Source organism: Aedes albopictus, chromosome 3, assembly GCF_035046485.1.
Source record: "Aedes albopictus strain Foshan chromosome 3, AalbF5, whole genome shotgun sequence".
NCBI lineage: Eukaryota > Metazoa > Arthropoda > Insecta > Diptera > Culicidae > Aedes > Aedes albopictus.
The window spans coordinates 130,148,896-130,174,614 of record NC_085138.1 but is presented as its reverse complement, the minus strand read 5'-3'; the positions used below and the strand labels follow the sequence as shown (position 1 = coordinate 130,174,614).

Genomic DNA, 25,719 nt, shown 5'->3' with positions numbered 1-25,719 from the left:
GTGGTCAATATAGAAATGAAATTGTAGAGAAAATAATCCAATATCTTGGCAGAATGGTTGTTCGCTGGGTAATGTTGAATAGAGGATATCGGTCAAATTGAGACCTGCCACCTATTTTTCGCTCACTGCGGTGTCTCCTGATATCTTCCATACATATCAGTTACTTTTGTATATAAATAATAAAAATAGACCAAATAATAAAAATTGACAGACCATGAAAGATGCCCTGTTCCTATGCCAAATTTAGGAGGCAAAACGGCGCATCAGATTCGATTTTTACGAACTCACCTTATGTTTTAAGTTTCCAGGACGCGTGCCGTTATTACAACACTTTACACGACTGTTGGCCATAACTCCGTCAATTTTTAACCGATTCACATGAAAATTTGTACACAAGGAGACACTGTCAGTACTATCCGTAAAGCCAAGATAATAGATTTAGAATTTTCTTAGCTACGGCCGAAAAATAGGCCGTGCAAAAAAAAAATAATCGGTTGTATTCACATCATGAACGAGATGAATTTTTTGGCTCACAAAGGTGCGAGATCTGAAGGATCAAATGTCAAACCTTGCAGATACACCCTTTAAAATGATACGCAGTTGAAAAGAGAAAAGAAAGAGCTACTATTAACAGGTTATAATAAAATGGGGTGCCCATATCGACTTTGGTCTGCATTTTTAATTTATTCAGAAAAACTTTTTTTAACACTGTTGGCAATCGACGATTTTTGAAATTCTGGCACCAATTGAAAGCTGGGACATTTATATGCAACATATCGAAACATTAGAGATGTCTTTGTTCATAATAGAAAGTATCTGCACTTTTGTAAATCATGTTAAAATTTGGGAAAATGGGAGGTTCGTTCCCGTTTTCAACTGTTCCTCAATGATGCGGGCATTGCTTTTTTATGATTTGAAAAGTTAAAACTTTAACCTTTATAGTGGGTTCAGATTTTAAATTAGTGTTCTCTCTCTCTCGTTTATCGGGTTAAGACCATTGCGTCCAGATTTGAGAACTATTATGATATAGCCTGTACGCAAGTTATCTCAGTAACATGTTTGTCACTGAAATACCTTGTTATCAACTGAACTCAAGACAACCTAAACGCCTAAATGCAAACTACGTACCTTAACATCGACTCCATCAACTCAAAATTGGCTTCCCGCACGCAACTCAAAGTTGGTGAACTCACTTTTGGGAACTTTCGTTTCTCCGTTTAGGGGCAGTGTTCATCTATTAGACAAGTGTAGATGATGATATTCCTTTTATTGAGACCTAATAGTTGTTCAGTTTTCGTGGGATTTATCGTGACATTTCTTTTGGATTGGCTCGTATGGAAAAGTGCATTCCAGTTTGATGTGATTTGAATGACCATATATTTGATCAGTTCCATTTATACAGAGCAGTCAGAAATCCCGCAGAAGGACTCAGGGCCGATGAACCTTTCATCAGATCGGAAAAACTTTCCGACCAAAAATTTCTGAATAATTCTTGTAGAAATCTAAGGAATACTCTTGAATGAGTCACTGGATGAAGATCTGAAGAAGTTCCAGGCATATGCATGAAGGAATCCCAAGAGGAATTTCCGAAGAACTTCCAAGAGAAACTCGCGGAGAAACCCTTGGTGGGATTCCTAGAAAAATAAATTGAGTTTTTTTTGGAAAATTTCGAAATCCTCAGATAAAATTCCGGTAGAAATGTCTATTAAACTTCTATTATTATTATTTCTACAGAAATCTTTGGATGATATTCTGATGAAATACTTAGAAGATTTTTTAAAGAAATCCTTGGAAAAATTTTTTGGAGGAATTCTAAAGTATGGGATTTCAGAAGAAATCGCTGAATTCATTTCTGAAGTAATCTGTGGACGATTTCCTGAAAAAAATTGTACGGATTTCTCAGAGAATCTATGGAGGAATTTCTGTGGACATTTATGGAAGCTTTTCTAGAGAGATTCTTGGAGATATTTCTTAAGGATCCTTAAGAGGAAATTCCGAAGGAAATTCAAGGGATATTAGAGGTATTTCTGACGCAGTCTATGAAAGGTTTTTCCAAATTACATATAGAAGAAATCCTTGAAAAACTTGCTTAAAAGAATTCCTGGAGGATTTTCAAAAAAAATCCATGAGCAATTTCGAAAAGAATCTAAGGAAGTTTTATGAAGGGGTTATAAACTTATTTCTACGATAAAGAATTTTGGACAAAACTATTGGAAGCTGCCTCAGGTCTGGGCTTTTTCTATGTTGATGATTGGATTACTGAAGTAAGTAAGTAAGTAAGTAAGTAAGTAAGTAAGTAAGTAAGTAAGTAAGTAAGTAAGTAAGTAAGTAAGTGTTTGCCAGGTTTGTAGTAACATCAGCAATGTTAATTATTAGGTCCTATAACAGTTCCCCGTATTCCATTACCCCGAAAACCATCTCCCCGAAAACCAATACACTGAATGGTCCAGTACCCCGAATTCCAACACCCCGAATGCCATTACCCCGAATAGCCAATTTCCCCGAATGGATGATTACCCCGAAAACATATTCTCCAATTGTGTTGTAAAAGAAACTGATGTCTGGAAAAATGAACATAATTTTTATCAGTAATTTTTCCTTCTTTTGTGCATCGGCTATTCTTTCTAAACTTAGGCGTTAATAATGAGATTATGATGTGGAGCAAATGCATTTAATGAAGATTTTACCTTATTTTATCGTAATTTGTTCTTTTGTCTTATATTGATACAGTGATTAATTGTTTAGTTCATCAGTTTTAGGGCAAGTTGTACACAGTCCATGGAACTGTCATAGACAGCTTGAATTGGATAGAGGCGATAGAGGAGCAGTACTCTAAAGAGACACTACACCGTCTTCGGCCAGAAGCCGCACAGACTGAACATTACTAACCTTAGACAACGGGCAACACATACATTCCCGATCAAAAGTTTGGGGTCACCCCCTCAAAAACATGTCTTTTTTTAGGCCCATATCTTCGCCAATTTGCGTCCGATTTCAAAACCTTGGGTCTCATTCAAAAGATAATAAGTCAAAGAAACTTTGAACATGATTGGAAAAAAACTTTTTCAAAAAATTCTGTATGTAAACTTAACCCAAAGTTGCCAAATTTTCTAAAAAATGAATATAAACTTACGGCGGTGTCGCTGGAAATTAGGTCGACCAAATTTTAAGATGAGACCGGTAATATAACCTATTTTCTATCAGCTCTCAACTGCTTTTTACCGAACTTTGCTAGCAAATCTAGAAAAAAGTTGTTAGGTAAATTAACCCTTGATGTTATCGACCACCCCTCAAAATGATGTATCGGCCAAAAGTTTGGGGTCACTATCGTAAAACATGGACAAGTGATTTGTTGATATCTTCGTCATCTTTCATTCAATTTAAATGCTTCTTGGCTTATTTGAAACATAATGGTACTTACTGCATAGACATTGAATCATACATATTTGTGAAAATTTACATACTTAAACTTAACGTATAATTGCCTCATTTTTGAAATGTGTTAACTTTACATAACATTTTTATAAACAAAAATCGTTAAATACGTTAAATTAAAGACATCAAACGTAAATACAGTTAATTATCTTCGAAATGAGCCAAAAATAATTAAAATTGAACTATAGATGACGAAGATATCAACAAATCACTTTTCCATGTTTTACGAAAGTGACCCCAAACTTTTGGCTGATACATCATATTGAGGGGTGACCCCAAACTTTTGGTGGATGACATGAAGAGTTAATTTACTTAATAACTTTTTTCCAAGATTGTTTAGCCAAGTTCAGTAAAAAGCAGTTAAAAGCTGATAGAAAATAGGTTATATCACCAGTCTCATCTTAACATTTGGTCGACCCAATTTCCTGCGACACTGCCGTAAGTTTATATTCATTTTGTAGAAAATTTGGCAACTTTAAATTAAGTTTAATTTTTTTGAAAAAGTTTCTTTTAAATCATGTTCAAAGTTTCTTTGACTTATTATCTAGGAGACCTAGGGTTTTGAAATCGGACGCAAATTGGCGGAGATATGGGCCTAAAAAAATGACATGTTTTTGAGGGGGTGACCCCAAACTTTTGATCGGGAGTGTATAACACCCAGTGGCCCAGTGGAGATTTTTCCGTTTGACGAAAAGTTTTCCCCGACTGGAGCGGGAATCGAACCCACATTCCGAGGCTTACGAGATACCTAAACGACTGACGCCACTAACCGCTCGGCCGACGAAGCCCACTCTATATAACTCGCCCAATTATTCCACTGTTTTTTTATATATTCTAAATGAGCTTTTTTTCCCCTGAATATTCCCAGACTCAAAAGAATACCAGTTGAGCAAAAGAAGGAAAAATATCTGATATTAACCCTAAAAGGGATACCTGGGGTCCATTGGACCCCAGGCGCCTTTCAGAGCTCGTCTTTGATGGAACGCACTCAACGAGGTGATGAAACTGAGGCCATGAAGGTATCCCTTTTAGGGTTAAGTTTCATACTATTTACATTCATTATCAGTGCAGTGCCAGTATATGTTATATTAGGGGAAAACTATTTCTGCACATCAGAAATTCTGGGGAAAAAGTATTATGAATTAAAAGACATTATTTTGCAGGGAAATAGCATTCGGGATAAGTGTCATTCGGGGAAATGGTTTTCGGGATAATGTGTCTTTTGGGGAAATGGTTTTCGGGGTAATGTGCCATTCGGGGTAACGGTCTGTTCGAGGTAATGGCTTTCGTGGTATTAGTTTTCGGGGAAGTGGTATTCGGGATAATGGTATTCGGGGAACTTTTATAGGATCGCCATTTGGAATGTGAGAACTTCAGAGCGATTATTTTGAATGCTGCCTACAAAGTGCTATTCCATATCATCTTTCGTCGTCTGTCGCCAAAAACTAATGAGTTAATGAGTTCGTAGGAAGTTATCAAGCCGGCTTCATCGGCAGCCGGTCGACAACGGACCAGATTTTCACCGTATGGCAAATCCTCCAGAAATGCCGTGAATACCAGATCCCACAGCATCACCTATTTATCGACTTCCAAGTGACATACGAAAGTATAGTATGGACCGCACACAGCTATGGAAAATTATGGACAAAACGGCTTTCCTGGGAAGCTAACTAGACTGATTAAAGCAACAATTGACGGTGTGCAAAACTACGTGAGAGTTTTGGGTGAACTATCCAGTTCATTCGAATCTCGCCGGAGCATTCAAAAGCAGCAAAGGTCGGACAGTTGATGAATGCGTCCAAAACAAATACATGCTGGCATAATGCACGATGGGCGGATCAGGTGGAGCGTGATTCGCCAATTAGTTAATGATTTCGCCGCTAGATGGTGCTAGGGGAACCAACATATTTTGGACACAGCAACGAGCCAATATTTTTTGGACACTTACTGCAAAAACAAATGGAAGTGTCCAAAATATATTGGCGTAACGCAGTGTCCAAAATACGTTGATTCCCCTATTTGTCAAGTAAAAGTTTAAGATTCAATATCTCGGGAACCAAAGCAGATAGAAAAGCGTAGCCTTTGGCAAAATTATTCTGAAGTGCAAAAACAATCTGGTGCTTTACCAATTAGTTGATAATTTTGCCGCTAGATGACGCTAGTTGTCATGCAAAGTTTTAATCTTTAATATAACGGGATCCATAGCAGATAGAAAAAAAAACGTCTTTGGCAAAGTTCTTCAGAAGGACAAGAGCAATCTGGTAATTGACCAATTAGTTGATGATTTTGCCGCTGGGCAGCGCAAGTTGTCATGCAAGTTTTCAACCTCAATGTCTCGGGATCCAAAACCACCCTCTTCCACACGCAAAACGTGCAGTGATGCCAATTGATGTGAAGTGCAACTAGAAAGTTGTCTTCTAACAAAAAGTTCACTGATGTATGCCCTCAATCTTCAGAGGGGAAAATAATTTTTAGTGCTGCTTAAAAGTACCTTAACTAAAATTCCCATATACAATTTCAAGTCAAGAGCGGACTTGCTTCCTTATTTTTTAGATTTTTATTTTTTATTTTGCCGGACCATTGGCCCGTTTACAACCATTTGCATATTCGAAATTTTGCAAAAATCGACACGGCTTAATGAACCATCAAGTCTGGTCGATCAGTGATCTCGGGTGGAAGCAGTCTATATACAGACTCATAAACCCATCAATAACGTTTCTCGACAGCTCGTTGGGTTACGAACTTGCATTAAGAGGCGACGTTCGATTAGCAGATAGGCTACTATCAAAGTATTCGAAAAAATGAGCTTCGCTGAATGATGATTTGATAGTCGCGAACTAGGTCTCGAAGGTCATCGCATCATACTAGTAGTCCAGTAAAGATACAGCCCACGATACAGCATTTTTTATAGCATGTACAAATACACACATTTGAACTAGGGTCTGATTTCACAATAAAACTTTTATTAAACTGGTTTCGAATATGCTTTGGAAAATTTTCAATATGTTACGTAATAATTTATAGCCAAAACTCCGAACTTCTTTTTTATACATTTAATATAAGGGGGAAATAGGTGAAAGACCCCAAAAGTTCGCAATTTAGCAAGTATTACCAATCACTAATTTGCTAGTATGTGAAACTGCAAAGATAAAACAAATTCAATTCTGCTCTATCAGTGCTGAAAATATCATTTCGACATATTTATCTAGGTTCAATCACCTACAGCTCATTTCAGAAGCTGAACCAGTAACTTTTGTATATGAAAAACTTGAGCGGATAGGCCAATTCTACAAGTAAGTCACGCTTTATCTATATATATAAAAATAAGTTTGAAGTTCCTTTGAGGCAACAAAACTTAAAAACGGATAAATCGATCAGCATGGTTCTTTCACGGTTCGGTTCGTATTCGTGGTGGCTGTGTTTATATGCACAAAAAGTTACGAAAATCAACTAGAAAAGTAAGAAAATTGATAAAGTACAGATTTTTCATGAGCTGGGAAGGACATCAACACGATCGAAAATTAGATCAATCTAGAGTGCGGTGCTTTTTTGAGCTCAACAGTTGTCAAACCACCACAAGACGGCAAGACATAGTTTGCCGGGACAGCTAGTCTCCAATATTTAAGGTAAATGTTATCGACTACCTTCACAAAATGCCAATTGAATCTAGATATGTCGAAATGACACTTTCAGCACTGGTTTGATGTCGTTTGAAACATTATCCACTTAGAATCCGTAAGCATGGTATATTTTATAGGGACACTCTCAATCATCGCAACGCAATCATCCTTTTTTGACAGCAGTTCTATTTTAATGGCGAAGATTGAAGACAAAAGAAGGACTAAACACAATCATGTTGAAAATCTACCGTCGTCAGGAACGACAGTCGCGGTCGAGGTTGATGTTATCTTCAAAGCCATTATGAGTGATGTGCTCAGATGTCGTTAACCATGGCATGAGAAGTTGTCCCAGACAGATTAAGATTTGCATTCATGGATGAATTTGCTTGAAATTTCATGGTTTGGCAAGAAGTTCAAACTCTGGGCATCGTTTTATCACATCAAGATAATGGCCTCGAACTTGCACAAGGATGAAAGAATCAAAAATAGCGAAAGCTTGCTGTCGGTTTTACATCAATTATTGGAAAAAAAAATCCCAAAGGTTATCAGTCTTCAGTTCGATTTCTCATAGATATACCCATAAAATGTGTCCTTGAATATATTTTTTGGGGTTGCCAAATGTGTTAAATGTGAACGAAAAAAAAATACAAAATAATAAAATTTCGGCTTGTTGATTTGATTTTTTACAAAAGTTCTTATATAATTTTGATTTTGACAATGAATACATAAGTGACCCGATTTTGTCAGCCCCTTTTCGGAACACATTTTTTGCTCTCCTTAAAAACCAAAATAGTTTTTTTAAACTTTTTATTCCTCTATGTTCTGCATTTCAGCTATAGTTTGATGATGAACATTAAATAATTGGTTAAAGTTTGTCCGAAAGATAATGAGAGCAATAAGTTTGTCGCAGAATGGGGCTGACAAAATCGGGTCCTTACTGTATCACATATTAGCCAACACTTCCGTATAGATAATATTGAAATAGATATTTTTTATTACGTTTCGCGAATTTCCCGTGTTTTCATACCCAGCAAAAGTAGAATAAGTTTAACATGTGAACCATACCAGTTGTGTTTCATTTAGATGCCATTTGTTATCATTTTATTGATAATAAATTCCCAAATGATTTATAGGCTTGACCCCTAAGGTCGAGTCATCTCAGTCTATGTACGCCAGTTCAAGGTTTATCTCAATCCACGATATGCACGGAAACGAGTTTGTATACGAGAAGAGATCACAAAACGAAGGGGACGAAGCACCATTAGCAAGTTTTGCTGATCGAATGGCCAATCCGGTTTCAGATTTTTTAGTTTTCCGAGACGTTTCGGCTATTGAAAAATTTTCTAGTAAAATGGAAAACACCACTTTCGATCATCAGAGAGGTGTCCTCCAAAAAGTTCCGTTTGGAATTCCTGTAGACCCTTCTGGAATTCTATTGGAAGTTTATTCTGGAATTCTCTCAAATGTATCTAATGAAAACCCTTCAGGAGTTTATTAGGGAGATTATAGGATTCGACTGGATGACTGTTGATTTTTCTTAGAGAATTTCGGCTTGCAGTCTGATAAATTGCGTTGATACATTGCCGGACCGAAACGTCGGCGATGATAAATAATTAATCAACGCAATTTATCAGACTGCAATTCTCTAAGAAAAATCATTTATTAGGGTGAATTTTGAGAAATTCTTCCTGCAGTTTTTATATATAGAATTCTTCATGAAGTCCCTACAGGATTTCGCTGACGAAATACTCCTTCTCGTTTTCCTCAGAAGCAATTTTGAGGAAATCTCAGATGTTACTCCTGGATGATTCCCGGAACTCCATGAGAAATTCCGAAGGACATCCCTTGAAGTCCCAGTAGGAATCATGGAAGGAGTTCCTGAGATGGAACCTGTTAGGAATCTCAGAAGAAACTCCTGGAAGGATCTCATAGAGAGCTTCAGAAGGAGCCCCAAAAAGAGTCTCAGATTTAGCTCCCTGAGGGATCACAGAACAAGAATTCCAGGATGAATCTCAGACAAAATTGCTAGTGTAATCTTGGAAGGTGTAATCTTAGAGGAATCTCGGAATTAAATCATTCAATTTAAAAAAAAATCAAGGAATTCCTGAAATAATCTCAGAAGGTATTCCTCAAGCAAACCAGGATAGACTCTCTAGAAGAATTCCGTTAGTTTTTTCCTGGAGGAATCTTAGAGAGAGCTCTTGAAGGAATCCCAGATGGGAGCTCTTTAGGAATCTTAGAAAAAACTCCTGGAAGAACCCTAATGGGAACTTCTGAAGGGATTCTAAATAAATCTCAGGGAGAATCTTATCAAGAAGTCACTGGGAATCCCTCAAAAACTCCTGGAGGAGTCCTGGATCAAATTTGTGGAGAAACTGCGAAACATTGCTGGATTTCCTGTGGAATCCCAATAGTAATTCCTAGAAGGGTGCCACCGTGCCGTCGCCAAGTCAGAAACCAGCATACTTTCCCACGCTTCTCCCACGTATTTATTTTTGAAGAAACACAAAGAAAAATTTGACGTTCGATTTGAATAGGTTGATCTTCCAATTAAAATCCACATCAACTGACAGGAACATGTGCTACTTCACGTTTATTTTTGGCTCACCAAAAAATAGATCAAAGATCTAAGATCCAAATTCATGAGAATGAGGCAATGTAGATTATAGCTAATGAAATCCAAAGATATAGATACCCAGAGCTATGTGTCAAGATAAGCATCAATCGATGTTGTGATAACATCACACCCATTTTTCGGAATCATCATTGGTCGATTGCTTTTGCCAAAACCCCAATCAATATTGAGAGGAAATTAGTTGTTGAACTTCGCCACTTCAATGGCAGACATTTTAGCAGACAAATAAAATTTTACGATGGAGAGCAATCAACGAAATAAGCAACGTTGACTAAGATATCAAAACGACGTAGGTATTTTGCTTCCACCTCTATAGGCCTATAGGCATCGATCGGCGTCGTCGTCTTCGTCGGCGCGCCACCGTTGATCAACGTTCCTGTCGAAGTGGAAACTGGACTGAAATCCATCATACTAACGCACGCGTGCACGCGTACCAGACGACAACGCGTTGTGGGGCAAAGAACTCAAGTCTCTGTCCAAATGCGCTTATTCAGTTGCACCTGAACAATCGGTGACTTACAACGTTTCTTTGGCTTATCTCCGGTGGAATCATTAGTGAGGTTTCGGGGGGAAAAAGAAAATAAACGGGAGTTGTCGGTGTGCCTGATGAGATAGAACGTTTCGGTTTAAAATAAAACAAACTATTGCAATTGGCTGAAGGAAAAGGAGTCCAGAAAATGTTCGATACTTTCGCAAATGCGTCAATAGAACTGAGTGATGCTATTTACTCGAAGCCCTTTCTTCAGGATCAATGGGACCGCCTGCTTGACGTTATCGGTAAATATCTTCTACGGGGTGCTTCAATGATTTCAACATTTGACAAAAACGAAAAGTGTGATAGTGATTTGTGATCCAAAAGTGAAGATGCTTTTTATTCAGTCTGGTTAATCAAACACGTGTTCAAGAAAGCTGAAGTAAGATAAATATGTTGTAACAGTTCATGATTCTATTCACCTCTTAATCATTAAAAGTTCACAGAAATACGTAATTTTGAATCCACTACAACTTAGCAGAAAATAAAAAAAATCGCAAAAATTATTCAAGAAATTTACACCGAAAAAATAGGTTACTGTTCAAAATATAACTTTTACAGTCTTCGAAAAAAATTCTCTAGAATGTTTCTATAGATGGCGCGCCGCCAAAGATCATTCTTATCCCGGGAATGGTCACGTCGTGTACTGAGTACACGTACTATGAACAATACACGCTTGTATTAAGCGTAAGCGTGAACCACACTGTTTCCAAAGGCCCAATTTCGTGATCATAATCATCCTGAACCTGAAAAATTCATGTTAAAGGGAAGTGTCTTCGAAGAAATTGTGCGGTATATCAAAGCCCTTCTTTTGAAAGTATGACTAGCAAAATCTATGGTAGCCTTCGTTCACTCAGAATTACTGCTAATATGTTGCCAAGTGCAGTTGAACTTAGAATATTCAAATCACTTGTCTTATCCCACTTGTCGAACGGTTGTGAGTTTCTTACAAACGCTTCAGCGAGAGCAATCGATAGATTACGAGTTGCATTAAATTGCTGTATAAGGTGGATTTTCAATCTCTCTAGATATGATAGTGCATTATCAACAACAACTTAGGCTGCTCATTTCACAATTTCTTGAAACTACATTACTGTCTTACATTATTCAAAACTGTTAATACTGAAAAACCTTCGTATCTATTTGAAAAATTAAGACCTTTTCAAGGAACGCACAATCGAAATTTCATATTGTGTCATCACAATACCTCTCACTATGGGGGAACTCTCTTTGTACGAGGCATTTTTAATTGGAACTTACTTCCTTCTGAAATCAAATCTCTTAGAAATTACAAATCCTTTCGTAGAGAGGTCACGGCATGGTTGGCAACACGGAACTCGTATAGTTAATAACACGAGTAAAGGTTAATTTAGTTAATGTATTGAAGTTTTATGTATTCAAAGTTAATCTAATTGTAGAAATTTGTAAGAAGAAGTCCTTACTCTACATGAATTTGAGCAATAAATAAATAATAAAAGTATATATCAACTGATATTGCCACTACGAATAACCTGGAACAGGTTCCGCGGGGGCCTTTCAAACAAAACAACACACGAAATAATAACTTTTAGCCATTTGACACACCCCTCCCACCTGACCCCAATACAATCCGAAATACCTCCGGCATGGTTCCGGATATTACATGGCCACTTGAGTGTGATAAACTTGCACCAATTTATGATCGATTGAGGGCAAATGGTAAAAAAATAAATGTAAGCCTATATTATATGGCCATTTTTCACAAAACCAGCCATAACTCAGAAACGAAAATTTGCATTCCAAAAATTTCAGCGATCGAAGCTTATGAAATTACCTTCTCAAACTTTTTTTCTTTTATTTTCCGCGAGTTCAGACATAGTTTTTCCGGCTTTTCTTTACGAATTTTCTCAACTGTGGAAAATTTTACGGAAAACTTTCTTCCAGTTCTTTTTTTTTTGGATTTCTGAGAAAATTTTCTTTCATTTTTATTAAAAAACTTTGTTTCTACGATCCTTCGTTCTTGAGTTATGATTTTTCAAAGAAAAGGCTTTTATGGCACATTTGGACATTTTTCAACAAAATTGGCCATAACTCAAAAACGAAAAAAAAGTGCATTCCAAAAATTCAGCGATTAAAGCTTATCAAATAACCTTCTCAAAAATATTTTTTCGAAAATTTTCCACGAGTTCGGGCTTTTCTTTACGAATTTCCTCAACTGTGAAAAATTGTGTGGGAAACTTTTTTCAGTTCATATTTTATTTTTTTTTTATTTCTGAGAAAATTTGCTTTTATTTTCTAAAAAAAAACTTTGTTTCTACGATGCTTCGTTTTTGAGTTATGATTTTTCAAAGTAAGTAGTGTCAGGGGAATACAAAATAATTCCACCTGTGTTTTCCGAGAAAATAGGCGACCCTGAATTTTCCTCAATTTTTTTTTGTTCATATATCCATGAGCCCTGCCTGTGGAAAAAGTTTCATGAAAATCTGAGACCCTTCGACCCAGTTTGTACGATAATAAAAAAATGCCCATATCTATAATAAATGAGCAGATAGTACAAAAGTTTGTTTTCTCAAAATGATATTTTTTACAAGTTTGCTGAATACATAAACACTAGATTGGGTCAACAAAGTCATTTTTTGGAACAAAGCCTTTTCGAATTCTTTTAGAGCTCAAAACACCTGTGAAAAATTTGGGAGCGATTGGTTGCATCCCCGTTTTTCGTATTGCGATTGAAATTTGTATGGAATTTAGTATGGGAAAACGTACTTTTTTTTGCATTTTTCTCATAAATTGCATTTTTGTTTTGCCTAAAACGATCTAACTAATGACGTTGAAGTATGGCCTAGGATATGTCGAAAAACTTTGCCAAAGACCGCAAAGTGATCCATTAGTTATTACGTTCAGATCGTTTTATGATGCTTAACCTTCACGTACCCGAACCCCAACAACTCATTTTCAAAATGCTATCATTTTGTCAATTCTCATTCAATTTTTTTGAAGTTACCCTCAGTCGATCATAAATTGGTGCAAGTTTATCACACTCGAGTGGCCATGTAATATCCCCAAGACCAACAATTTCAGAAACAAATTATCACTATACAACGCTTTAAAAAAAAGGTCGGCTGCGCCGCTATTTTTAGACTGCGACTTAAATTGAATGTACATGGCATCATTGTTTGTGAAAAGTGAGTTTGAAATAAAAAAAAAAAGTATCATTGATCGTTGCGTTAAAATAAATAAATCCATATTTTTTTTTTTAATTTCATTGGGCGCCAGATGTTTTGACAATTTTAAAGGGGTCGCCACTTCAAAAAGGTTGGGAGTCCCTGTTCTATATGCTCCATTGTTAGAGATATGAGTCATTTTCTGTAAATGGATCCTAAACATCAGTTTTTCATTGCAACTTTTTCTAGATTTTTTTTAAGAATATTCAAACCTTCTACAAAGTTATTATATGTGATAAACACATGTTTTAATTTTTTTTGCAACGAGCTCACATACCTATTTTAAATTTCAATTTCAAGTCAAGGCAACTAGTACTCAGCATGAGATTTTTTTTATTATTACAACAAAATTATCATCTATTGTACATTTATCTCATATTCAATTGACAAATCTTGCCTAAAGTGAAAAATATTACGGAGATGTGGAATAGGCCTAAATACTCAAATAGCCTAAACAAATATCATTACAGCAATACATTGCAATGTTGCCGTCTTTACTAAAAACATGTATTTTATAATGTGAAATAACTTTTTAGAACATTTGGAAATTTGTCTGGAACAAGTTACAACGAAAAAACTGGTTGAGGTCGTCCACAAATAATGACCCATGTTTCTAAAAGTTGAGATAGAACAGAACCTTGTTCGACAAATTTTCTCATAATGACAACTTCTGCTGAAGTCATAAACACGCAATCTCCACTTATCAAAATCCACTCTCACTTCTAGATGGATTAATCATATTAATGATACTTTCAAAAGAAGGATGTTGATATATCAAACAACGTCTTCGTAGAAACTATCCCTATAAAATCAAATTTTCAGGTCCAAAACAATTTCGACCACGAGATTGGACCTTTTGAAATAGTGTGCGTGATGTCGCAGGAGGAATTCAAAAATATCAAAGATACGATTGCCCCGAAATTTCCTTTTGATGTAAAACAAATCCAAATAAATGTAACATTCATTGTTGTTGTACGAATCAATGTATCAATCCTAAAAACTGCATCATTGTGAATAATAAGACCATGCATTATTTTCCCGGCGGTGAGTTTGGCGAGTTAAAAAACGTGAAAAAAACTCAACTGTGTTTTGAGAATTTGAATTTTTACCAACACTGCCTCGCATTACATCGTATAAAGTACTATTTTCATCTTGTACCGACTTTTCGAACCCTCTAAGCAGAATACCCTCTATGAATGAGTGTAATCAGTTTCGTACCTTTTAATTCCGCCCTATGTTGCTTATCCTTTGACAGATACGCGTATTTCGACTACCACTTGTAATCTTCCTCAGTGTCAGTTATCCACTGACCCCAAACTTTTGGTCGATGACATCAAGGATTAATTTACTTAACAACTTTTTTTCTAGATGTTTTAGCTAAGTTCTGTAAAAAGCAGTTGAAAGCTAATAGAAAATGGGTCATATTACCGCTCTCATCTTAAAATTTGGACGACCCAACATCCAGCGACACTGCCGTAAGTTTATATTTATTTTTTAGAAAATTTGGCAACTTTGGGTTAAGTTTACATACAAAATTTTTTGAAAAAGTTTCTTTTAAATCATGTTCAAAGTTTCTTTGACTTATTATCTTTTGAATGAAACCTAGGGTTTTGAATTCGGACGCAAATTTGCGGAGACATGGGCCTTAAAAAATGACATGTTTTGAGGGGGTGACCCCAAACTTTTGAACGGGAGTGTATAACCACGTGCTGCGTTGATCATACGACTTCACTTGGTACTTTTTCCTATTAATGACGGTTCAACTCGCATAGGTGTATAAATGAAGTCACATAAATGTAAAGAAAAACACCTTAAAGTACCCAGGTAACCACTAAGCATTTGAATAAGCAGTACAGCAGCTCGTTTTATGCATTTGAACTGCTTGCTGCCCTATATAAGCAGTTCAAATATATAACTGCCTTGCTATAGCATAAACTGTTATTTAGCATTTCAACTACTTGAGGTGTTTTCGCTTGGGAACAATTTATTTATTTATTTCGTCAACCGTTCGTAGACTACATATATCCCTTTCGTGACGAACCAGCACAATTGTGCTGTTGAGCAATAACAGTTTTGCGTATTTTTTTCAACTGTTTAGTCTTTTGTTTTCCTGATGTAAATTGTTTTATATATTGAGCCATTACATATACTTACATATATGCAAATAAACTTTTGTTTATGTTGTGTGTGTGATTTACTACAACAAGTTAAACAAAAAGTGAGCAAAAATTGTAAAACATGAAAAAGTTTTAACTGTCGCAAATTTTAAACTTTCGATTTATCCATGTGAATAAAGCTATGAATCGAAAGTTAAAGAGTAATTCTTGCAAATGTCAAAGAAAAAGTGTTGGTATATTAAAAATTGTGAGAGTTCTGGAGAGCCAAATTTGAGCAATTTGTATGGAAATTTCAGTTTTTTTGCGCTCCGTCACGAAAGGGATACACATAATTATTACTATATTCTATTATATCGTACAGAGTTGATATATTGTTTTAACTTAACGCGCAACGTGGACAAGTCGATGGATTCGCAATGCTTAGCTTATGGTTGCTACTCCATGATTGATCCGCATCAATGACAGTTGCACAATGAATCAACTGAATAATTAACTGGGAGTGGCCAACATTCTCACTGTGCACGCTTCAGAGGCTCTCTTTAACAGTACAATAACGGCACCGGCCACGTCCTTGCAGTCAGGTTGGAAGAGGGAAGGAATGTTAATAGCAACCTTTGGTATGTGAAAGTTGGCGTTTACCGCCGTCTCCAAAGGCTGCAGGAAGGAGTGATTGTTAGTAGGGAAGGTATCGTTTGGTCAGGATTCACTTTGATAAGTAATATGACCTTTTTAAGTTGAAGCATGCCGTGCAGACTGCAGTGATGTTGTTCGCTTCACGCGGAAAACAAACAACCAGCCACCCTCGTCAGGTGGTCGCTCAATATTTACTACAAAAGAAGCAACAAAATATGCAGACGGAAGTGCTATTGTTCGCATCACGCGGGAAGCAAACAATCGACTACTCACGTCAGGTGATCGGTTAGTATTTACTATTAAAGACGCGACAATATACAAACTCAGGGCCGGATCTAAGGTTGCTTGCTTAAATTAACATTATATCTTATATTGCTAAAGTACTGTTCGAAAATAATGAATACAATTTTTGCTCATCTCTTCGAGGGGCCCTCACATCCGCTTGGGCCCCGGGCCCCCACAATCTTTAATCCAGGCCTTACAAACTGAAGCGCTATTGCTCACTCCGCGCAGAAAGCAAACAATAAGCCATTCGCGTCGGGTGGACACTCAAGATTGACAACAAAAGACGTGACAAAGCATGCAATCTGATGCGCTATTGCTCGCTTCACGCGGAAAGCACACAATCGACCACTCGCGCAAGGTGATCGCACAATATTTATTCATAAAAATACATACAACAAATATACACAGATACATAGAAAAACAGCATGTCGTTAGGAGATTGCACAAAAAAAATGAAATTCAATAAAAAGAAGATATAATTTGTAGGGTACCATCCCGAGCAGTGATAAAATGGAACACAAATTCAAGTCGACACTCATGGTGACAAACTATACAAAGCCAATGAAAAAAATATATTTGAAAAGATGACATTATAAACATATGAATACAAAGTATCACCTATGGTATAAAATTGAATTAATATAATAATTGATACAGAATCCATAGAAAGAGAATAACAAGGAACAAACTCACCGGATAATCGCCTGCCATCAATCGAACTAAAACTGCGAAAGCAAAATATAAATCGAAGCACCGAATGCAACACGCGCGCAAATCCGGCCTCCAGCTGCCGAGCCGTCACTACACACACTCTATTTGTCCAAAAAGAAACCAATGCTGCAACATCTTGTTTGACTCGATCGAATTTTCATTAGTGTCAAACTGATGTTGTTTCTTGAGTTCTTTCCTTGTCAAATATTTGACCCTGTGCACCACAAGCATTAGTGTTTCACCTTGAGCAAAAGAGAGGTCAAAAACTAAATAAAGTGTGGGACTATGTACAATAAATTTCGTCGCTGAAAAAAATGTGGTTTAAGGTGCTGTCCTTCGAAGTCTACGTAGTCTACGTAGTTAATGGACAGGCCCTTATGAACATTTGCATAGGAAAATTCTTACAACTAATTATATCAACAATTGTCATAACTCCGTTATAATCTTGTTATGTGCTTCTTGTAGTGTAATGCTTGAATGAGATGCAATCGGTTCAGATACAGAAAGGCAGTCAAAACGACCGCAGAAGATGAACTGGAGAACTAATGAAGAAATAATAATAAAATTAGTGATCATTTAAACATTACGTCCAACGTTTAGGGGGGAGGGATCTGACAAAGTGTGACACTCAATGTAGTCTAACTACATTCGAAAAAGCGTGAGAGCCATATATAAATCTATCCTAGCTTAACATTTGCCATACACACATTTCGATTAGCATTCACTGTGAAATTAATCTGTTTCGAGTACAGTCATTGCACAATTATGGGTCACTCTGTCACAATTATTAGTCAGACAGTTCACCATGCAATTCAAATGGAATTGACCCATAATTACACACTGGAAAAACTTGTAATTAGAAGGCACGAAATGTTGCTAATTGGCAAATTGAGAGATGAAATTTGTGAAAAAAAAAACGCGTTCTGGTGGGATTTGAACCCACGACTCCGTATTCGCTAGACCGGATACGGAGCGAATACGGAGTCGTGTGTTCGAATCCCACCAGAACGCGATTTTTTTCACAAATTTCATCTCTCAATTTGCCAATTAGCAACATTTCGTGCCCTCTAATTACAAGTTTTTCCAGTATGTTTCAGACATACCAGCTAATCTGGTAAAATGCCAGTAAAATGGGCAATATGTATCATTGACCCATAATTGTGGGTGACCCATGATTGTGCTATGACTGTAGTTAACCAACCATTAGTGAACGCAAATCTTGAACCGGAGAAAATCTGTCTTCGATTTTGCCCAACCTGACCCACCCCCCGTGTCGTTGTGATGATGGTGCCCTAACGACACATTCTGCTTTGCATGCCATTTCCTCACGCTAACGGCAACGCAACTCGATTGAAAGGAGAAAAAAAACTCAGCTCAATCTGGCGACCTTCGTTGCATAACTTCATCGTTTGGTACACTAATTTTACTTCCATCATCTGGTTGGCTTTTCTTCCAAAACTTTACGACCGAGGGGACAGTCACACAAATTCAATGTCAGATTTTTACATATGTGAATAGGCCCGAAGCAATTAGTTGTCATTTAGTAGATACATATGAAATTACTGTCGTTACGTGAACCGTGTTTTACATATTATGGAGTTGTGAATTATGTGGTGGGTAATGCTATACGCATTCATTAGTCTTGTGGCTATTAGCATTTTTGTAACATTGTAAAACGCATTATTGATCTTGTCAAAGCAGATCGTTAGACAAAAATGGGTGATTCGCGAAACCAATGGGGTAAATAGAAATGCAAAAGATATAAATCGCGAAATGATAGAGACGAATAGATAATTATGCGAACATGCAAAAATGTAATAAAAGAAATACTCAAGCTGAGCTTTATTAAAAAGACACTTTGATGTTGTAAATTGACACCGACGTAGGAAGAGTGCTTCGCCCTATTTGTTGTTAATGAAAGGTCTAGACTTATTCAAGTCGACTTGGCAAGTCGAAATGTGTTTCAAGCAACCTCCAGCGGATGGTCAAATGAACGTTTGATTTCCTCCATGGAAAGATCAAATTCTGTTTATTGTTCATTTTTTGTTTTTTACGCCTAGCACTCCAAATTGCGCGTTCTGCTTCCACAGCATAATGAGATAATGGCAAATTAAGCGCATCGGAAGCATTACCCAACAAATGTGAGGCACGGTGTCATCATATCGTTATTAAACTCGAATGATTGCGCTGACCTTCAGTGAGGTAAGCTCGAAAATTCTTCAAATATCCGATTTAAAGGTTTTCATCCTTACCTTTTTGGTGTAATGGTGATTTGATCATAAATAGCTGTGAATAGAAGGTCAATCAGCTTACTAGTCAGAAAATTGATACTGACCAACCTCAATTTGCTCGTACATTGTGCTGCTTTTCATGGATCTATGAGTATTACAATAGTAAAGCTAAAAAAAAATGATAAAAACTGAATATGCAACCCGTCTTTATTCTCTTTTGAACAGGCGATGATCCAGAGACTCTCTACGTTTGGTTCTTATCGGTATGGTCGTACAGCTTGTTCTGGATCATCGGTGGCTTTTTCGCGTACATGGACCTCACCAATAGGCCGGTCTGCCTACGCAAATACAAAAACCAGCCCGGAACACACGAGCCTTTGCAGTGGAACGAACTGAAACCCGTGGTCAAAACAGCTTTAATCAACCAAATCGTGTACGGCATTCCAGCAACGTACACCACGTTTCACATTCGGAAATGGATAACAGGTGACTTGCCGGACATGCGGCAGTTACCATCCCTAGAAGTTTTCATCCGAGACATGGTCATATCGATCGTCCTGTGGGAAATTGCATTCTACTACACGCATCGATTGCTGCATGCTAACTTCTGGTACAAGTACATCCACAAGAAGCACCACGAATGGCCAGCGCCGATCGCATGGTCTGCCATTTACGCCCATCCCTTCGACTTCATCCTCAGCGATCTGATTCCGGTGTATGCCGGACCTGCTCTGATGACGAGCCATCCTGCCACCGTGGCCGTGTGGCTGGTGTTTGTCATGGTAGATACCCTAGTGGATCACTGCGGATATCACTTGCCGTTCCTGGGAAGCTCCGAGCAGCACGATTATCATCATTTGAAGTAAGTAGCCTGTGTTTGTTGTTCTTTGTGTATACCTCTTCGATATCAGGGTTTTGAGGCGCAAAAGATTAAAAACGTCTAATAGTGCTTTGTGTCACATTCCATAAATTTACGAAAAATAATCATTTCTGGCCATTTCGAGCATTTTGGTCACACTGGTCACTTTCTTGGTGGTCAGTTATGGAACTCAGATTATATTAGGATATGTATTTCAAAACATTGTTGATATGTTGTGCCCTCTGGATCACCTGCAGTAGTTCCTTGTGGTATTTCTTCTGGAGTTTCTTAACTATTTTCCTCCTGGAGTTCCTATCGAGTGTTGTCATGGAATACTTTTCAGAATTTCTCCTAAATTTTCTTCTGGCATTCTTTCGATGGATATTTCAGGAATTCATTCTGGGATTCCTGCAAATGATTTCCGCAGCAGTAGCTTCAGTGGCGTAGCAAGGGGGGTGCGGAGGGTGCGGTCCGCACCGGGCCCCCGAGTTCAGAGGGCCTCCAAATCAGAGAAGGTTACGAACACTGGATTGAATAAAGTTTCTTAAAAAGTGATAGTTTCCGATAAGTATAAGTTCAATACTTGCAGAACTGCTGATAGGTATGTAGCGGCCCCTTCGTGATTATCAATAGTTTTTGGAATGGAGCACACAGATGGCTAATTTGTAGTCCTATTATTAACAATTTTAAATGCGCACATTTTATTCAAGTAGTTTTTTTTAGTTTAGTTTTGATTAGTTTGATGATTACTCTTTTTACGTACAGGGGCCCCAAAATACAAAAATAATGTGCTAGAAATTACAATTGAATTATACGAAATTCAGTACTGATTTGGAAGTAAAATTCATGAACATTATGAAAACGTCCCTGATATCCTAACCACAGGACCAAACATAGCTGTTAACATAGTTTAAGAACATTCAGGGGCCCCATTTATGAAAATTAAGTGCTGAACACATGTCACGTCAAACCCGTAATAACAATAGTTTGTCGATTATTTTTGCACTCGTATAAAAAAATAAGTGCAATCAACGTATTACAACTATTTCATCAAGTATTTCTTTCCAAGTATTCCTTGAAGGGTTTCTGCGGAAATTCCTTCGGGCAAGGTAAATACTTACCTTGGCTTCGGGAATATCTTTTATAATTTATCTAACAGTTACTTCAAAGAGTTCTACAAAAATTCCTCTAAGATTAACTTCAGAACTTTTTTCAGGGATTGCTTCAGAAATTCTTCTAAGCATGAATCAATGCTTACAATACTTACAATGATACCTGAAAGCTTTTCTTCAGGAACTTTTCATGAATTCATTCAGAAATTGCTTCATGAATTTTTTAGGTATTTCTACAAGCATTCGTCCAGAAATACTTCTTCGAGTTCCTTCATAAAGTCCTTCAAGGATTGTTTCATGAAGTCTATCAAGGAATCCTTTAGATCACCCTTAAGGAATTTCTCCAAGGATTCCTTTAGATTTAGAGGTTTCTCCAAGAAGATATCTTGTGGGTGTTCCACATAGGAAATATATTGAATGAATTTCTGAGATCATGTTTGGAGGCATACCTGAATGGACCCTTGGGAGAATTTCGAAAGAAATTTTAGAGAAATACTTGCAGGAATTTTTGGAGGAATTTTTAAAGGAATCTTTGGAGAATCATCTAGATGAATTCCAAGATGTATTCGGAATGAATCATGATTTTGAGGTATCTATGATGACATTCTTGAAGGATTACTACAGTACTATGAAATAGTACTAGAAGTATTAGGAATACTTTGAGGATTTACGTAATGGATTCCTGAAGAAATTTTGAAAGCAAGCGGATTTTTAGAAGAACTTATGATTAAATACCTAGATTATCTCTCAAAAACTCAATGGCGGAAGCCCCAAAAAATTCCTTTCAAATTCTTTGGAGCAAATTAAAAAATAATCTTCAAAAGAATTCCTATATATTTCCTTGGAGGAATTTCTGTAGGAACCCTTTGGCGATGAATGTGTTCATCCTTGTAGGGATATCTGAAGGAAAACTTTGAGAAATCCCTGAACAATTCTTTGTAACGTAGGTTGAAACAATCCTTGAAGAAAAATATTAAATCTTCACTGGAGTTTCTTAACCTTCCGTAACTCGCGCGGTTGACTACCTGCGTCAGCACTACGCTAATGCTAAGCTAAGCGAGATTTTTTCTCACGTGTTGTACAAAGTACAACAGCGCGATCGTTCGAGGGTCAAAGGATTCTTTAACGAATTCTGAAAGAGGACTTGAAAACATCGCCAAAGGAATCTTTGGACGATTTCCTACAGCAATTGTTGGAGGAATTTCTTAACAAATCCCTGCAGGTATTGTCGCGCTTATCTTTTATTAGAGTCCTGTGGCGTTCGTACGCTCGCAAGGCATACCGCCGCATGACAGTCGCAAGGCAAAACAAAAGAAAAAGTGTTCCCGCCAAAAACAAAAACACGTGGGTTTCGCGAAGTGACAGATGTTTTTGAATGTATTTGTGACGAACGGCAAGAGTAGCTCAGTGGAATGAGTGTTCTTGCTGTCAAACCCCATATAGTGGAATTAGATACTTTTAAATCTGGTGACACTGCTATGATTAGTGACTGTCGCGCTGATATCAGAAGCCAGAGGCAGATAATCGCCATATTCTGATTTTTCTTGAGAGGCATAATATAACTATAGGACTAAATGACTTCAAAAAAAAAAACTGTTTAAGTATTGTAAATGAAATTTTAGAAGAAATTTCTAAAAAAAACTTGATGGAAATCTTAATGGATTCCTCTGGAAAATTTCTAAAGTGATTATGTGGGGTAGCCCTAAAGGAATCGTTTGTGGAAATTTTTAAAATACTTTTTATGGAACTCTTGGGAATATATATTATTAAAGAAATTCGTTCAGAAACGCTTGGAGGAGTTTCTGAAGCAATCGCTGCAGCAACTTTCGAAGGAAATCTTTTAAGAAAACGTAGAAGTAAATGCTAGATTAATCGTAAAAAATATCCAAGATAGAATTCTTGGAGTAGAATACCTAAAGGATTCATTGAAAGAATCCCAGTAGAATTTCTGTGAGAATTCTTGGAGAATTTTTATATTTTTTCATTACAATTTTTGAACTAGGGGAACTTACGTATTCTCGGCATTTTTGTTCTTTTCGTCATGGAGGGTTTTTTCAAACCTGTTGAACTCAGAGTTGGCCTCAAATCCTTCCCAACCAAGCTGAGTTATATGTCCAAATTTCAGGCAATTTGGTCCGCAAAAACCTTCCATGACGAAGAGAACAAACCTGCCGATAATACCCATCGTCACCCTATTTCATCGGAAATTTCTTTTGGATCTTTTTCAGTAATTTCTTTGAAAATTCGTGCAGCAATTCGTTAAGGAATATCTTAAAAAAATATTTAGAAATCCCTTCAGCAACTACTCTGAAAATTTCCTTCGAAAATACCTTTTTATGCACTTTTTTCTGAATTCATTCTACATTATTTTTAGAAAATTTCTTTGGTAATTCTTTTGAAAACTGTCTCAGCTGAGTGAAAACTGGGTGCTGGGAGCTGGGTGAAAACTGAGCTAGCTATTCCATTTGGTAAAAAAATAGTTATTTTTAATCTCCGTTAGAAGACTCTTTGAAAATTTCTGCTGCAAGCTGCAATTCTTTTGAGAAATTGTTAAGCAATTCCTTTGGATACTTTAATCGATTCTCGGAAATGCTTCAGCAATGGCTTTGCGTAATTCTTCAGATATTTATTGCTATGGAAATTTCATCAGAAATTTCGTCTGAAACTTTTTGCCTTTTTTCACAAATCGTTTGAAAAATCCACTGCTCATTACCCTGGGAATAACTTCTACACTCTTCTGGAAACTTCTTTGCCAATTCCTACGAGAATTGATTGGTTTATTCATTTGGCATTTACATTGGAAATTAATTTGGCGATTATTTTTGTTTTTCTTTTGAAAAATGTTTTCGAAGACTTGATTCGGAATTTGATTCGGTAACTCTTTTGTAAATTTCTCTGAATTGATTTTGGAAATTATTTATGTTTGAAAATATCTACAATATTACTTTTCGAAATTCTTTATGCAATTACTTTGAAAATTTATCAGGGAACTCCTACGGGATAAGTATTGCTGGAAGTTCATTGAAAGTTTCACCGGCCGTCCCTTTGCTGATATACCTGACAATTATCTTTGCAATTCTTTCAATAGTTCCTTTAGAAATTCATTCGACAGGTACTTTGAAAATTCCTTAGTCAATTTTTGTGTACATTTAAGTGGCAAGGTTTTGAAACCTTCTTCGGTAATTCCTCAGAAAATTCCTTTGGAAATTCCTCTGGAAATTTATTTTGATAATTCCTTACGGAACTCCGTCGGTTATCATATTTGAAGCTACATGAGATATACTCTTGTGAATTTCAAAAAAAAATCCGAGATTTTACAACGAAGAAAATCTCAAAGGAAATACCTAAAGCATTTCCATAAAAAATAAGGTGATTACCAGAGAAGTTCACAAATAATTTCCTAAAAATTCACAAAGCAATTTCTAAAAATGTTTTACGATATTTCAATAGAATTTCTTGGAAGAACTTCTGTGACAATTCTTGAAAGAATTCTTATATTTGTTCATTTGAATTTCTAAAGAAGCAGTTGCTGAATCCTTGAATGGCTTTTTGGAGAAATTTCTTTAGCATTTCTTGCAAAACACTTAATGTATCCTCTGGAAGAATTCCTATAGAATGTCTTGGAGGAACTAGTGAAGGAATCTTCGAAAAAAATCTTGCAGGAGTAATAAACTCCTAGAATAATTGAATAAATTGTGAAAGATTTTTTGGAGAAATCGCAAGACTATTTACTTAATGAACTACTGAAGACAGCTTTGGAAAATTCCTGAAGAAAGTTTAGGAGCAATTTCTAAAAGCCTCTTTGAAGAAATCCCTTTAGAACTTTGAATAAAACCTTGGAAAAATTCCTAAAGCAATCCCTGAAAAAATCCCACAAGTAATCCTCCGTAGAATCGTTGAAAAAACTATTAAATAAATTAAACAAGAAGGAGTTTCTAACAGGATCCTTGAAGAAATTCAAAAATAATCTTTTGATAATTTTGAAGGGCTTTTTTGAGAAATAATTAATAATTCACTGGAAAAATTCCCGTAGGAATTCCTGAAACGATTCCTGAAGAATTCCCGATGGATATCCTCTATGAAATCTTAGCTTTGCATTAATCACTTAAGAGATAGATAGGCATTCTAGAATTCCTGCAGAAAGTGGCAAACAGTCTTAGGGGGCACAAATAATAACAAAAATTGCGTAATAAATCGGTGTCGTAATCGCTTTGTTTTCGAATAGGAAGAGTTTGGGATTGTAAGATTATTAAGAGAATGTTGACCCTACCAGGAATGGGGCACGTTTGGTGTAGTACTATGTAGATTTGTAGTAATGAGCTGAATTTTAGTATTGTGAGAAGGTC

General features: G+C 36.6%; 1 protein-coding gene across 1 annotated transcript in view; it reads left to right on the top strand.

The window, feature by feature from the left end:
- The first annotated feature begins 10,158 nt into the window (after positions 1-10,158).
- LOC109405995 (fatty acid hydroxylase domain-containing protein 2) overlaps positions 10,159-25,719 on the top strand; it is a 29,619-nt gene continuing 14,058 nt past the window's right edge. Inside the window, exons 1-2 of the mRNA XM_062859045.1 lie at positions 10,159-10,467; positions 19,628-20,264. Coding sequence (XP_062715029.1) covers positions 10,368-10,467; positions 19,628-20,264 — 737 coding nt within the window. The 5' untranslated portion in view covers positions 10,159-10,367. The remainder of the gene's footprint in view (positions 10,468-19,627; positions 20,265-25,719) is intronic.